This window comes from Sabethes cyaneus, chromosome 1 (genome assembly GCF_943734655.1).
Source record: "Sabethes cyaneus chromosome 1, idSabCyanKW18_F2, whole genome shotgun sequence".
Classification (NCBI taxonomy): domain Eukaryota; kingdom Metazoa; phylum Arthropoda; class Insecta; order Diptera; family Culicidae; genus Sabethes; species Sabethes cyaneus.
The window spans coordinates 134,781,778-134,796,148 of record NC_071353.1 but is presented as its reverse complement, the minus strand read 5'-3'; the positions used below and the strand labels follow the sequence as shown (position 1 = coordinate 134,796,148).

Below are 14,371 nucleotides of genomic sequence, written 5' to 3'. Positions count from 1 at the left end.
CGGTATACCGATTTTATACACTTACTACTGGCAACATAGAGCCGGGGTGGCTCTTGTCGTTTCAAGAATTCTTCTCCACTATACTCGGTCCTAGTTTACTCATCTCCAATTCGTTGAGCGCCTCGACGCACGCAAGTCGGCTTCAACCTGATCGAGCCGTCTAACACGTTGGGTCCCTCTATTCCTGGTGGCGGTGGGGTTCTTGAAGAGTTTCGCAAATTTCACTACACAGTCGTCCGGTATCCTTGCGACGTGGCGGACCCACCCTAGTTTTTCAGCTTTCGCCAGATGTACGATGGGAATCCCTCCAATTAGTGCCTGCAACACGTGGTTCATACGCCTACGCCACTCTCTGCTATCCGTTTGTACTCAGTCGAAAATAGTCCGCAACACCATTCGTTCAAATACGGCAAGTGTACGTATGTCTTTCGTTATCAAAGTTTCTGCCTTAAGTCCGTAAAGGACTTGCGGGCTGATTAGCGTTTTGTACATTGTCAGTTTTGTGCGGCGGCGTATGCTTCTTGATCGAAGCGTTTTGCAGAGGGAAAACTTCAACAGCAATGTTGAATGACATACAGGGCAATGCTTCCCATTGTTGCAATCCTCTGCGCGATTCAAAGGGACTCGAGAGTGCCCTCGAAACACGCACGTACCACATCATTCACTCCAGAGTAGCTTTGAACAGCCGCGTCAGTTTGTCCGGAAAACCGTTCTCGTGCATTATCTGCCATAGCCGTTCGCGCTCGACTGTTTCGTATGCTGCCCTAAAATCCACGAAAATATTAGAGTAGGTTATCTTATTTGCCGGAGAGTGAAAATTTAATTCGTTGTAGCACGAGCTCCCATAGAGCCCGCCTAGTACTGACCTACGAATTCTCTTGCTTTTGTGGATAGACTACGTAACAAAATCTGGGAGAGTAATAGGTTGCGTTGACCAGCGGAATGCCGCAGTTATTACAGCAATATAATTGATCGCCCTTATTGTAGATGGGACAAACCGCACCTTTCATCCGCTCCTCAAGTAGTTTCTCCTCCTCTCAAATCCTTGAAATTTTCCACAGTGAAGTATCGTTGCTTGTGGCTCTTGGCCATTTTCGTAGAGTTCTGCCGGAAGTCGATCGTCTATTATTCTTCAGCTGACCGATTTCTCGCCGGACATCTTTGAGATCGGAAGCCGAAACGCTGTTATCATTTGTAGACATTCCTATGCTAACTTCCATTCCGTCTCCTACTATTATATCGCCATTGAGATGCTCATCGCAGAACTGCTTTCACCTGTCGACCATCTCGTGCTCGTTTGTGTCCAGGTTTCTCTTCTCCAGATATCAAACTTCGGTATGTATGCATTATGTGATTAGTAGTTCTCGTAGAACTTACCCGTCTTATTAGTCCGGAATAGTTGTTGTTGCGGCAGAAAGCCGCATTGCAATAGTCCCTCGCAGTTAGCTTCTACTGTCCAACCGAATCTAGTCACAAAAGACTATTGTCCGTTCGACCGAACGTGATACGCAGGAGCTATTGTTCTAAACGTGGAAGAAATCTATTTACTACAAGTGTATAAAAGGCGATCAATAAATAGCGATCATTCAGTCCACTAGCAGCCACCGCCGCTGGCGGATGGTTGCCGTAAGACAACCCTGTGTATTATTTTACTGTGTGAAGAAGCCAGTCACGTTAGTAACCGGACTACCCTCTAACGACGATCACGAACAGTTGTTCTAGCTCTTCACGATATCTGTCTGGCGCTTATGGGATATGACGCTTTGGCGCTTTTTCCTCAGGATCGTGGTCAACTCATTAAGCGCTCATCGATACTTGACCAAATTATCCCTCGTGGCGATACATACTTACATAGTTTTCCAAGCTCTTCTTTGCTCCCCATCGCTTGTTGACAGTCCCCGTCAAACCAATCATTTCGGCACCTGGGTTTCTTCACCTTGCACCGCGGTTGCGGTCCCATTGACAACCGAGCGTATCCTGCTCCATCCGTCCGAGGATCAAAGCACCTAGTTCCACAGAGGAAGGTAGAGTTGCATCCAGTATGCGCGGGTAGTTTGTGGCAACTCACTGGTTGGTTAGGTAATCTCCGGGTGGCTTTTTGGATATCAAAAAGCAGGCCTCGGGGCTCGGGAAGCGGCAAAGCAGCTGTCGTACAATGCTGCACTTCCTTCTCGTCGTCCGGTCTACATTCGATTGAACAGTGCACGTTTATGATGGTGTAGTTGAAGACACGGCCTTTTATCCTCAACATACACATTGATCGCCTTCCAGTACATTTCGCAATCTTGCCCGTTTCACGTTTGTTGGTCGCTTCACCGCTCTATTGAAATTGGGCCTTTCCCCCACGGATCCTACACATGTTCTCGCCTTTGCGACAAATCCCCTGCAGTGCCACGGTGCCAAGCTCAACACCCACGAAACTTAGTGATCTGCAGTTCCAGGTACCAAGCATCCATTCCATGTTCTTTTTTCGTCGCCTTTGTCCATGCCGAATTTTCTTGATCGTTCCTAGTAGAAAGGTTAGGTAGGTGGCCTTATTTGGGCCACGGTACCGAGTCTCGTGATGGGGCTGTCATCTTATAGTGCCAAGACAATACAGGTCCATTCTTCCCTATCGATATACGACCTTAGTTTCTACCGATCTTCGCTAAGGTTGCTTGAATTCCGGTTGGTGCTACGAGGAGGTAGGGATATGAGTTGTTAGATAAGAGGCTAAGGGCTCAGCATGGTCGAACGGCCTACGAGCCGTTCATTTGTACCGGTTCACAGGAACGTGCGTTCAGAGGAACGGCTATTGAAAAAGAACCACAGTTCTTCGAACATATCCGAAGGTAACACAAAGTTTGGTTCTTAACCTGTAATACACCAAACTGTCACAACAGTCACAACACCAACAGTCGAAAATGACCGGCTTAGAGTAGCTCACATAGAAGAACTGTTTTGCCCACCTCTACTAAGAACCACTAGGAAACTGTTCTAACTTGATGGTGTCTTGCAACTACTCTATGGTCTGTATAGTTATTTTCTCTTGCCTAGTAACGTGCTTTCTTATGAATGAGACATTTCTTCATCGCCTAGTTAGCTTCGAGGTGCGATGCTGGTCGAACAAGCAGTCGTCGTACACACATCGAAAAAATCTTGCAAATTTAAGTCTTTTGACATGTACCTAGGTACAAAAATGGAGCAACGCAAATCATGTAAAATTACGTGTTATTTCACTTATAAGTAGTAATAATAAGTTATTACTTTTGGCTTGATGTAAAAATCTATCTTTATAAACGGATTCGACTATTTATGTTTTATTTGACGAAAAAATATATCTGATTTTTGTTTACGTCGAATGTGAGAATCATTTTTTCGTTCTGTGTATGTTCGAATCTCGGCTAGAAGGTGGTGTTGCTAAAGTCAGTAGGATCGTTGCACTTGTCTCGTAATTGTCTTGTACTCTAATAACCTGCTATAAGTCCGTCTATAAAGAAGGGTAATATCTTAAGATGATTATACCCAAGGCTTTTACATTTCTTCACATTGAGGTCCTACAAACTTTTTTACACGAAATGTAAAAACAGTAAATTTCGCATTAACATAGTTCATACCATCTGCATAAATTAAAACATTAAGAGGCTTTAAAATGTATTCTGTTCTGAGCATCCTCAAATCTAACTTTTTACGTTCTTTCAGTCAAGCATGATTGAACTCATCTAAATAGTTTATGATTGAAACCTTAGATCTTAGATAATTTAAAAAGTAAAAGAGGGAAATGAACTCTATCTAAAGTCGGTTTATAGGGTGTTACGTAGCCCAGTGCAAATATTTCATTGGGTGATAGAGGACTACATTCGACGAAAAAAATCCATCTACGCACATGGCCAAATATTAATCGTTACAGAATTATTAAACATTTTTAGTTTTCGGCTCTGCTTCTCTTAAATTAACTCTGGTACAAAAAGTATAGGTACTAGCTAGCTTAATTCTGTTGCTACCATTCGAAAGGGCAGAAAATTCTACAATTTTCTAAAATTCTACTGAAAATTGCCATTAAAACTCGTACTTGATGAAATTTAGTATACTTTAGTAACCTTTTAGAAGCAAAAAGCTTAAATAAGTTGTTAAGTAAGTGTTTCTAAAATTGTTCTTTGACGTGAAACGCCCATATCTTTCAGTTTCGTTGCAATTAAATTTTAAACGTAGCATGTTGAATGAGTATTTGACAACTGCACGAATTTTTACATAGCGCATAGCACAATAGATTACCGCGTGCGACGGACACGGTTTGACACGTATTAACAGCAACAGCAATGTTGTCCATAAATTAAGGATTCGTCTCCACTTTTGCTTGCGTAATCCTGCAAAGCTCAAGGCGTTTAGGTTTATGTGCAGGCAGCAGCTCTTGAATGTGTACTTGAAAAATTCCAGTGTGATACGAAGCTGTGGCGCATCTTGCCTTGTAAGTGTCTTGGTATCATATCCCACGATCCGCAAAATTTCATGGTGAATCGGTGACGCCACTTGCTAATGCTGCTCTCTTCCTTCAAAGCCTCGTCGAAAATAACGCTCCTTCTCGGAAGGTGTTGTCGTAAATGTCCCTGAATTAAAATCAATAAAATCAATAAAACAAAACGAACACTTGTGGATGTGTGTTTACGTACACTCAAGTACTTTTTTTGCACGGTTTGTTTTTTCGATTATTTGGAACGGGGAAATTTAGAGACCATTCATTTATTTCTCAATACATTTGGAAGTGGCCCGACATTCGTCATGTAGTTTATAAAAGGTCCCTCAGTTGCATCGTTCTTGAGTAATCGAAAAAAACAAACCGTGTAAAAAAAGACTTGAGTGTACTTGCATTAGGTAGCCGATGGTCAGAAAATTTACTGGACTGTAGTTGCCACACAATTAGCGAAGCAATAGCAAAGGTGACTATCCGCAAGTTCTTCCGGAATGCTACATTTTGATGCTGCAATCGTTTTCTGAAACGTCTTAAAGAGACCCGAGAAGTCTGTTTCGTTGTTTCCATGCGCGTCAGACCGTGTCCATCGCACGCGATGATATAGTGTGCTATGCGTGATGTATGAATTCGCGCAGTTTTTAGATATTAACACGTTGCGTTTAAAATTAAATTGCAACGAAACTAAAAGAGATAGGCGATTCACGCCAAAGAACAAATTGTAAAACGGTACCAGGGCTTATTGGTACATAAAAGCGATCAACTTGTTTAGGAGAATTTGGCTGAAAACGCCACGAGAAATACTTATTTCAAAGCTTTTTGCCTTTGAAAAGTTACCAAATTTCATTAATTAAGAGGTTTAAGAGCAATTTTTCGTGTAAAATTTTCTCAAATTTTTTTTTGTAAAATTTCAAATGAAAGCAACAGAATCAAGCTAGCTAGCACACTATTTATATTAGAGCTAATTTAAGGGAAACAGAACTGAAAACTAAAAATGTTTAATAACTCTGTAACGATTGATATTTGACCATGTGCGTAGGATTTTTTTCGTCAAATGTGGTCTTCTGTCATCTCCTGAAATAAGCTAAGTTACCCAACATCCTGTATATTCCTCATTTGAAGAAAGTATCTCTATTTTTAACGTTCAAACTAAAGAAAGCTTTATCGATTCAAAAGTATTCCGATTTTGTTTAAATCTTAAGTACTTATTCCTTTTCCGAGTATTGAGTGTTTGTATATTTTTTGGTGCAGAAGGGCATTTTTGCGTTTGAACATTTTGGCTTTTGAACTTTTTTTTGAAAAATTCATACTTTTTGAATCACTGGTGTGATTTTAATGGTTATGATATTAAGTGAAAGATATTTGCAAGAGCGTTTTAGTAGAAATATTTTAAGACTTAAAGTATTTAATAATTGCAAAAACATTAACATAATTTGTTTTTCGTGGTTTTTATAGTCAAAAGGAGACTCTTTTTTAATGTTTTTCTACGTAAGGTATCAAAAATTCAAAAACGTTTAAATTTTTGTTTTAGAGATACAATTTTGAAAAAAAGTAAGGTTACGATAATGCAATGGTGACGCAAGGTGTTTTGTTTTTCCAAAACAAACATTTTCAGCAAAGGCAACAAGAAATATCCATTCCTTTGTTGAATCAAAATATTCAAAGCAGCAATAAAAACCAATACTAATAATTTAAACTAAAAGAGGTCAAAAAAGATCATAGCATAAAGCCACTTTCCGGTGATAAAAAATAATACTTTCACCATGTAAACATAGACACTTCAGCGCTAGGCCGATTTACTAGCGGATCCTTTTACATTACGTCCGCCTAAACACGTCGTCACTGTTTCGTCACTCCCGAGTGTAGCATACTTCGAATATTTTCCGTCATGTTTACGGTCGACCCCAAGACGGCGCGTGTATATCTCTCTTAGTTAATTAATTATGATCGCAAATGCAGCGACGATTTAGCACTAGAAGGCAGGAAAACGAGCTGGCGGTTTTCGAAAAAAGTAAAAATCTCAAGCGTTGGAAACTCGCTCTTATTTCTATTTTTTTTTTTATTTTTCAAAATTACGTTTCCTCTACTCATCACCATTAGTAATTGTGCACCCACACGAGCATACACCTTTTGAAACGAGCGGTGAGTTTCACGCAACGCAGTTTAGAACGAAACGTGCAGCTAAGAAAACGCGTTTTCCGCGAAGCTCGATCGTCGGTCGATCGTCATCGAAAATCGCCGCCGCCAGGACTGGCCCATTGGAATGTACTGTGAAAAGTGAAGATACCGTCAAACTGTGCAGTTGTTTCCCCGTACGATGTGATCCATTTAAATTCGAATCGGTGATTGTGATTTTTAATTGCACTGACGGCGCTCTGCTGATGACCGAAAAAGGAACAAATGCAGAACATTTTGACACACAAAGTGACAGTCTAGTTTTGCGACGGAAAACTTCAAGCAGCGAGTGTGAAAATTGAGAGAATGAGCATCAACGGAAACGTCATCGGTGGGAGGAAAATCGAACGATTGTGAGCACTTTGGAGAGTGAGACAAACCCTGCGCGGAGCGCGAATCTGAAGCGCGTCCTAACAAGACGGATCGAAATGGGTGGAAAATGATGATCAAGGGGCGCGGAAAGAGCGAGTTATGGAAATGAAACATTATTAGAAAAAAATCTAGCTCTTGTTGTTTGCATTTATAATTAGTGGCGGTAAATTGAAAGCGCCCGGAGTCCCTCGGGCAGCAGATAAGCCGGAATAAACAAATTAGTAGAAACTGTGCAGGCCACCAATCGGATTGAAAATGAATCGTCAGCGATCGTCGGTACGGAGTAAGGGATCCTCTTCGACCACCACCAGTGATCCACGCGAGAAGGTGAAAGATTGCTGCCGCAAGTTTATTGCGTTTATGTGCACCCAGGTTGGTGTCGGTGGCTTAATCGTCGTGTACGCGCTGGTTGGAGCTGCTAGTTTTATGTCGATCGAAACCCAGGAACCGAACCCGCTGATCGAGCATGTGGCTAATTTACGGCGGAATTGTGCCGCCGAACTGTGGGACGTAACCGAGCAGCTGAATCTGTTCAACAGTTCCATCTGGCATATGGAGGCGGATGTGGTGCTGAAACGATATCAGGACGATTTTGCCGAAGCAATTCGTCGAGGTTACGATGGACGAACACCGGAAGAGGCGTGGAACTTTCCGGCTGCGTTGATGTTTTGTTTGGCTGTTTTTACGATGATTGGTTATGGAAATATGGTTCCTCGAACGGCGTGGGGTAAAGGAGCGACCGTGATTTATGCCACCTTCGGTATACCGCTGTACATTTTGTACTTTATGAACATGGGAAAAGTGTTGGCTTCGACGTTCAAGTGGCTTTACACGTGGTTGCACGAGTGCAGTCACGATCAGGATGACGATCTCGGAGTCGAGGATGGCAGTGGTTTGGCACCACGGAAGCGAATCATTGTCCCGACGACGGCCTGTCTTTGGGTGATATCGATCTACATCGCTACCGGTACTATCATGTTTGCGGAATGGGAAAAGTGGTCCTATCTGGATTCGGCGTACTTCTGCGTGACCAGTTTGTGCAAGATAGGCATCGGTGATCTCGTGCCTGGAGCGAATATTCTCGACTCGCAGAGCGGAAAACCTACCAAGCTGGTGATCAATTTTGTTTACATGCTGCTCGGTATGGGTCTGGTCGCCATGTGTTACATCCTGATGCGCGAAGAGGTGCGGATAAAGATGCAGGAAATCAAGGAAGACACCCGGCTCTGTCTGGAGGACATGAGCTCTAAATTCGCGAAGTGTTTCGGCAGTAGTAAAGATTCCCAGTACTATGATTGAATTCCAACAATAGAAGAAAACGTTACTACTATAAACTACTAACTTAACGTGTATTGATTATTTTTTCTATCCAATACGTAGTGAGCATTGTTGTCTTAAATTAAGAGAGAAGAGTAATAAAGATATCGAAAGCAAAGAAAAAAGCGAAGTCTGCAAATTGGGTGTGAAAAGAGTTATGAATTGTTTACATTCCAGCTGTCGGCGGGTGGATCGTTGAATGCATCGATCTCTCGACCTCCTGTACTAGCTAGCAATTCGCTTATTTAGATCTCGTGAAATGTAATCATTTCCGGTGGACGTTTCGAATTTATACGTGCTTCTGAAGTTGTTCTTGAATGAGTGGGTTCTCCCGAATGGGTCCAGTGATGAGTGATGTTGCGGTGGCGGATGAGTCAAGCTGTCACAGTCAGAAATTAATTGCGAGTTTTGCGATTATTTTGCGAATTACGTCAATTGCAATGTTCAATTCAGAGAGCGTAGAGCAACGAAAAATAGCAAAATTTATACACGGCATTAGTCACGTTTGTACTCCACAGGAAATCGTATTGGTTGAATGCAAATACTGTACGTTCATTACCGTTGATGGGAATACATGTTTCTGCAAGTTTTTGGATTATTATTTTTTTAGAGGGTGTTCTACCAAACTTTGTTCAAACAAGAATGCGTGTAAATTGATTGAATTTTCTTTTTATAAATCCGAATTATTTTTTTCAAATTTGAATAAGTGTAACATACAGGAAAAACTTTCTGGTTGAAGGTCCCGCTTGAAATGAAAATATCGCTTTGCAAACCATAGATTCAGATATCTTATACGGACCCATTGGACAAACTAAAAGGAACTTGCGCATTCGTTTTAGGGAACACACGGTTGAAGTTACCAAGGCAAACAAAGACGCAGAAAAACGGATACCTTTCCATTTTGAACCTAAAGTAGCTGAACATATATTCGAAAATATCCATCCATTACCCCTGAAAACATCCATCTCCTCCGGCCAATTAATGCACCGTGGAAGTTGGATTTGGATGAAAGTCTGAAAATATATAAACAAGAATTTTACATGGCTCTTCAAGCTGATTCCAAATCCAACAAGGACGGATCACCTTTCCATAGCATAAAATGCGCCTATTCGTCTACCTAACTTTTCAATTGCGGAATGACTCATTGTGTACTCATTCCGGAATTCTTAAAAAATACTTCCGGCTTGATATAAGATACCTATGCGTCTTCACTTAGATCGTCAAAGCACTGAATAAGGCTGTAAGTAACAGTCGAAATACGTATCGGCGGGATAGTTAGTTTAGCTATGTTATAGTTGGAGTGTAATTATAGTACTTAAAGTGAAATTTTGTAATTATCCGTGATGCGAATATTTTTCCTCTTAACTTGTATTCGAGATTCTGCTAAGACACTGAACGTCATAACTTTCAATTAGTTCAGATATCCTTCCAAATCAGATGCTGCTTGATGAACATCGACAGTTTCATGTGCTCGACAATGGTTGCTACCATTTCCCTTCCGGTTCCGTATAAAACTCCTGCCCAGGAAGCTAAAGGTTGCCTTGACACGGGTTTCGTTTTCCATCGCCAATGTAATCGAACTTGGCTGGCATCGTCGTGTACAGCTTCCGGGACCGTGTTTTGGCTGTTTTGTTTTGTTTGTCGTCGTCATTTGAGGTAACAACCTTATAATTTGACAATCCAGCTCTTTTTTAGCTCGATATAGTTAGACGGTTGTAGTTACACGATAATCCAAACCTTATGATAAATAAATAAATAAATCCAAACCTTTCTGTGACATCTCGGACGGAAAGGCTGAGGTTCTGCTTTAAAGTGCTAACCGAAATTACTTAGCGTTAGAGGCACATTTAAGCATGCTGGTTAAACATCCAACCTGTATCTGTTATAATGAATCTAGAATCAAGATTATTACTTTGAAAAAGTATTTTTTTCCGAAATTATAGAATGTTAGGTTGGGTACCTGCGATTCGCTCTCAGTTTGACGCTGGGTGACGTATGCGGGCTAATAATGTTGCTGGTAATCATTACACTCAAGTACTTTTTTACGCGGGTTGTTTTTTCAATTATTCAGAACAGGGCAACTTAGAGACCAATCATTTATTTCTCAATACATTTGGAACCGGCCCGACATTCGTAACGTAGTTTGTAAATGGTCCCTAAGTTGCACCGTTGTTGAGTAATCGAAAAAAACAAACCGTGTAAAAAAACTTCAGTGTATCTAACATTGTAAAAAATCTATCATTATAAAAATTTATCCTATTCACGAGCTTTTGATTATTTTGGGCTTTAGATGCTTAAGCAGTAAAAAGTTTATTGACAAAACATATTTTTCACGTTTAATTTTTCTTCTGACACCTGAAATCTCAAGCAGCAATTTGTTTCATTGCATTCTTATAATGGTTTATTATCTGGCTTGGTTTATTATCATTTTGGTAATAAAAACCACCATAAGAGTGTAATAACACCTTTAATGTTACTTGGGATAATTACTGTCGCGAGCAAATAAAAAAAATTAAATCGGCAGCAACCAGCTGTGTAGAACAAAATTTAAAAACCCGATTTAATCCACCTAGTGGTTAAAGGAACCTTTGTTATAGCGTCAAAGGAAAAGTTGTGACAAATTAGGTGTATTTTCAGAAAAAATTGCATTGAAAGAAAAAACTGCGAAATTTATGATTAAAATCTAAAAATACTTGTTGCTACTAAAGACCAGGGAATACTCTGCAACTTCACAAGCATTTCGGTTTCGGTGTGGAATAATGCAACAAACGATGCTAAATTGCCATACGCAACGATGCTCGTTATGTAAACACCATTTATTTGAAACTAACCTGAATATTCAATAGTTTTCTTATAGTCAGTAATTAAGATCACAAATACACTGAAGTCGCTTTGTACGCGGTTTGTTTTTTATGCGACTATTTTTACGCGAATTTCGGAATTAACGTGGTTTTTTTACGCGAATTTCGGAATTTACGCGGATGTGCTCAAAACGTCTATTTTTCGCGTAGTGTTGAAATTCACAGTGTTTTTACACGAAATTTTTGTTTTTTAAGGCGAATTTTGGAATTTACGCAGTTTTTTTACGCGAATTTCGGAATTTACGCGGTTTTGATTTACGCGGGACGTATCCTTCGCGTAAAAAGCGGCCTGAGTGTACACCTTTTTTGTAAATTTAATAAATTTATTATAATGTAATGGTGCTACATAAACAACCATGATTTGTTAATTTATATCGAAAAATACTATGCACATGCAACATTCACGGTGGCTGGAAATCCACTTGAAAATAAAATTCAGGCACAATAAAACGAGCAAATATAGTCCCTAAGTCGATAAGCACTTCCTTCTATCAACACTAATATGCAGAGATATAGCGCCCTACACGCTTTCTAATTGAATTGAGAGCAATTTCTAATAAAATTATTAAAGTGTCTTAGATCCCATATCATGTCTAATTTCAATTAAAACTTCCAGTCCAAATAATTTCACATTTAAGTCCAATTTCAAATCAAATTTAGCGTCCAATCTACAATTTAATTTGAAAAGTTTTGAGCCCAAATTAGTTCAAATTCAAGTCTAATTTAATGCCCTATGTCAAGTCCGATTCCTTCTGTAATTTCTAGTTTAGTTTCATGCCTAATTTCTAGTCCAATTCCACCTTTGATTTGAAGCTTACTTGTACCTCAAAGTCCGAAGGTTTCAACCTAAAATCCACCGGTATTTTCCTGATTAGTTATAGTAGATTCGCCGTCCTATGCTAACAAGACTTTCCGAGCCAAAACAAACAAAAGGTTTAGCTGGAGATTGGAACGAATTATGGCATTCGTTCCCATTTACTCTATATTCTCAAATACCCCAGAGTACCTTATAGACAGCATGTATCTTCACTGCGACTAGTATTTTTAATACTTAATTTAGTATTTTTTAACTAAGCAAAGCAAAGCCTAGGTGCTACATTCCGTTATCGAAATTTAATCTTCTGTTTTTATACGACAGACTTCGCAGTCAGCTTTTAGAGTGCACGACAATTGCAGGGCCAGTTGCTACGATCCTATTGACTCCAACAGCCTCTCCCAATCGAGATTCGAACATACGACGACTGGCTTATTAGGCCAGCATCATACCTCGAGGTCTACTATGAGGCAATTTTTAATCTACTATAATTCACCTATAGTGGATAGCTGCTCAGTAAATTTTATCGTAAATGAGTTGAAAATAAAGGATCGCTTACATCAAATGTAAATTTGGCTTTCTGAAATATAGTACTGAAAATTGTAAGGTGTTTTGATTTTGCATTCACAGAAGTCATTGGTGCTTAAAATCCTGAATACGAACATTTAAAGGTTGATGAAATGGTAACCAGTATCCCAAATAACAATTTATTACGTTGCTCTAGTGGTTTTCATGTCCAATTTTATACGATTACCGCTATAAATTTGCCTTACGACCTTCAGAAAGTTTCTATTACTTCCTTAAGGAGCAGGTTAAAAGCTTAAGCAGTCTTATCACACTGCAAAAAGCAGTAATAAAACCGATTATGCTTTTCGCTGTTTGACAGCTACCGACATATTCAAATGAGGCTTTTCGCTACAAATCTATGAAGCTTGCTCTGGTAAAAGGCTAAATCTGTTCGCCAATTTTGTTAACTTTAGCACAAAAGTTTGAAGTCTTGCTGTCAGATCATCGTAATCGATTTGGTTTATAGCGACGATAATAAAATATCCCATAAAATATTTAATAAATTTTCAGCAGTTTCCATTGGTTTGCAGCAAATGCGCATTAAATTTTATCGTGCATATTGATATAATAGGTAGATAAAACCTACGCGTCAACGAAATTGTGCAATTTTCGAAAACTGGTTGTTTTAACAAAATATATATATTCAGTTTCAGAGATTGATTCTCAATTTCTAGCAAAGTTATTTTAGTTGCTTCCTGGGATAGAAAAACCGATTGATAATAACTTAAGTGTGAAAGCTTTTCTCTTATTAATTTCGTCAAATAATTTTAAGTCTACATTCATTTTCGAATCGGAAATAGGCGAAAAAATTGCTGGTAACTTAACTTGTTAGAAAGTGATTGCCAAAGTAAACAAAACGGCGTTCATTGCATCCGAAGTACATTTTAACTGTTCTGTAAACATGACTATGAAGGATTTTTAAAACAAATATAACTTTTGAGGATACAAACAGATACAGACAATTAATACTTGCTTTTACAGTTTTTTTTTGTTGTACTTTTAAGTAGGGGTTGTTTGATCTGCCACCATTTGCCACATTGGGAAATATTTAGGCTCAAAGAAGTACTATTTTTCACCAAAAAAGCTCAAAATCTCCAAAACTACAGCAAATAACTTATAATAATGTTCTACAAAAACGTTGATTTTAGCAAGATAAATAACTTTCTAGAACACTATGAACACGTAAAAACTGACCAGAATAAGCCAGGGTTTAAGAACTGTTTTTAAGTGTTTGTCCACGAATAACGCTTTATAGATAATTTTCATGAAGAGATACAAGTATGGTGTCTTTGACAAAGTTATTTGTATTGATATTTACTACAGCTTTGCTGAAAGTACCTAACCTGTATCTCGAACATACGAGAAAATAAATTTCGTATCTCACTTTTAAGAGAATTAATCACCTAAAGATTTTTCTCGCAAGAAGGGGCATGTTATACCAAGAAATGTTCTTGTAAGAAATGTTATACCAAGAAATGTAAGTTTATAAGAAACGTGGTGCATGCGAGGCGTGAGCGCTAACCACTACACCCCATTGGGGATTGCCCCATTCAACTAGTTTTATTGTGGTAGTATAAGCAACCATAATAAATTTCAATCAATCAAAGTGAACTGAGATCTATTTAAATGCTTTTTATCATTAAAGAAGTCCTACCAGCCAAATTTCCTACGTTTTTTCGTGCGACGAAGAAGAAAATGTCGACTAATCGTTTTAATTTCCGTCATTCATAAATGAAAATAACTCACGCAAGGCATTGTCGTTATTCTACAGCCAGGAAAACTTGCCTGACCTGCAGAAATTTTGCAGAGTAACATTTG

At 39.2% G+C, this 14,371-nt stretch overlaps 2 protein-coding genes across 2 annotated transcripts in view; both read left to right on the top strand.

Moving 5' to 3' along the window:
- Nucleotides 1–14,371, top strand: part of LOC128732633 (mitochondrial protein C2orf69 homolog) — a 50,435-nt gene that overhangs the window by 12,031 nt on the left and 24,033 nt on the right. The gene's annotated exons all lie outside the window — the stretch shown is intronic.
- LOC128732634 (TWiK family of potassium channels protein 12) lies at nt 6,635–8,424 on the top strand. Its single transcript, XM_053825929.1, has one exon. It carries the CDS (start codon nt 7,250–7,252, stop codon nt 8,291–8,293), a length of 1,044 nt encoding a protein of 347 aa, XP_053681904.1. The 5' UTR covers nt 6,635–7,249; the 3' UTR covers nt 8,294–8,424.

Bases quoted from the DNA above. Each gene is read 5' to 3' on its own strand.
- LOC128732634 (XM_053825929.1), top strand. From the start codon at position 7,250: ATGAATCGTCAGCGATCGTCGGTACGGAGTAAGGGATCCTCTTCGACC.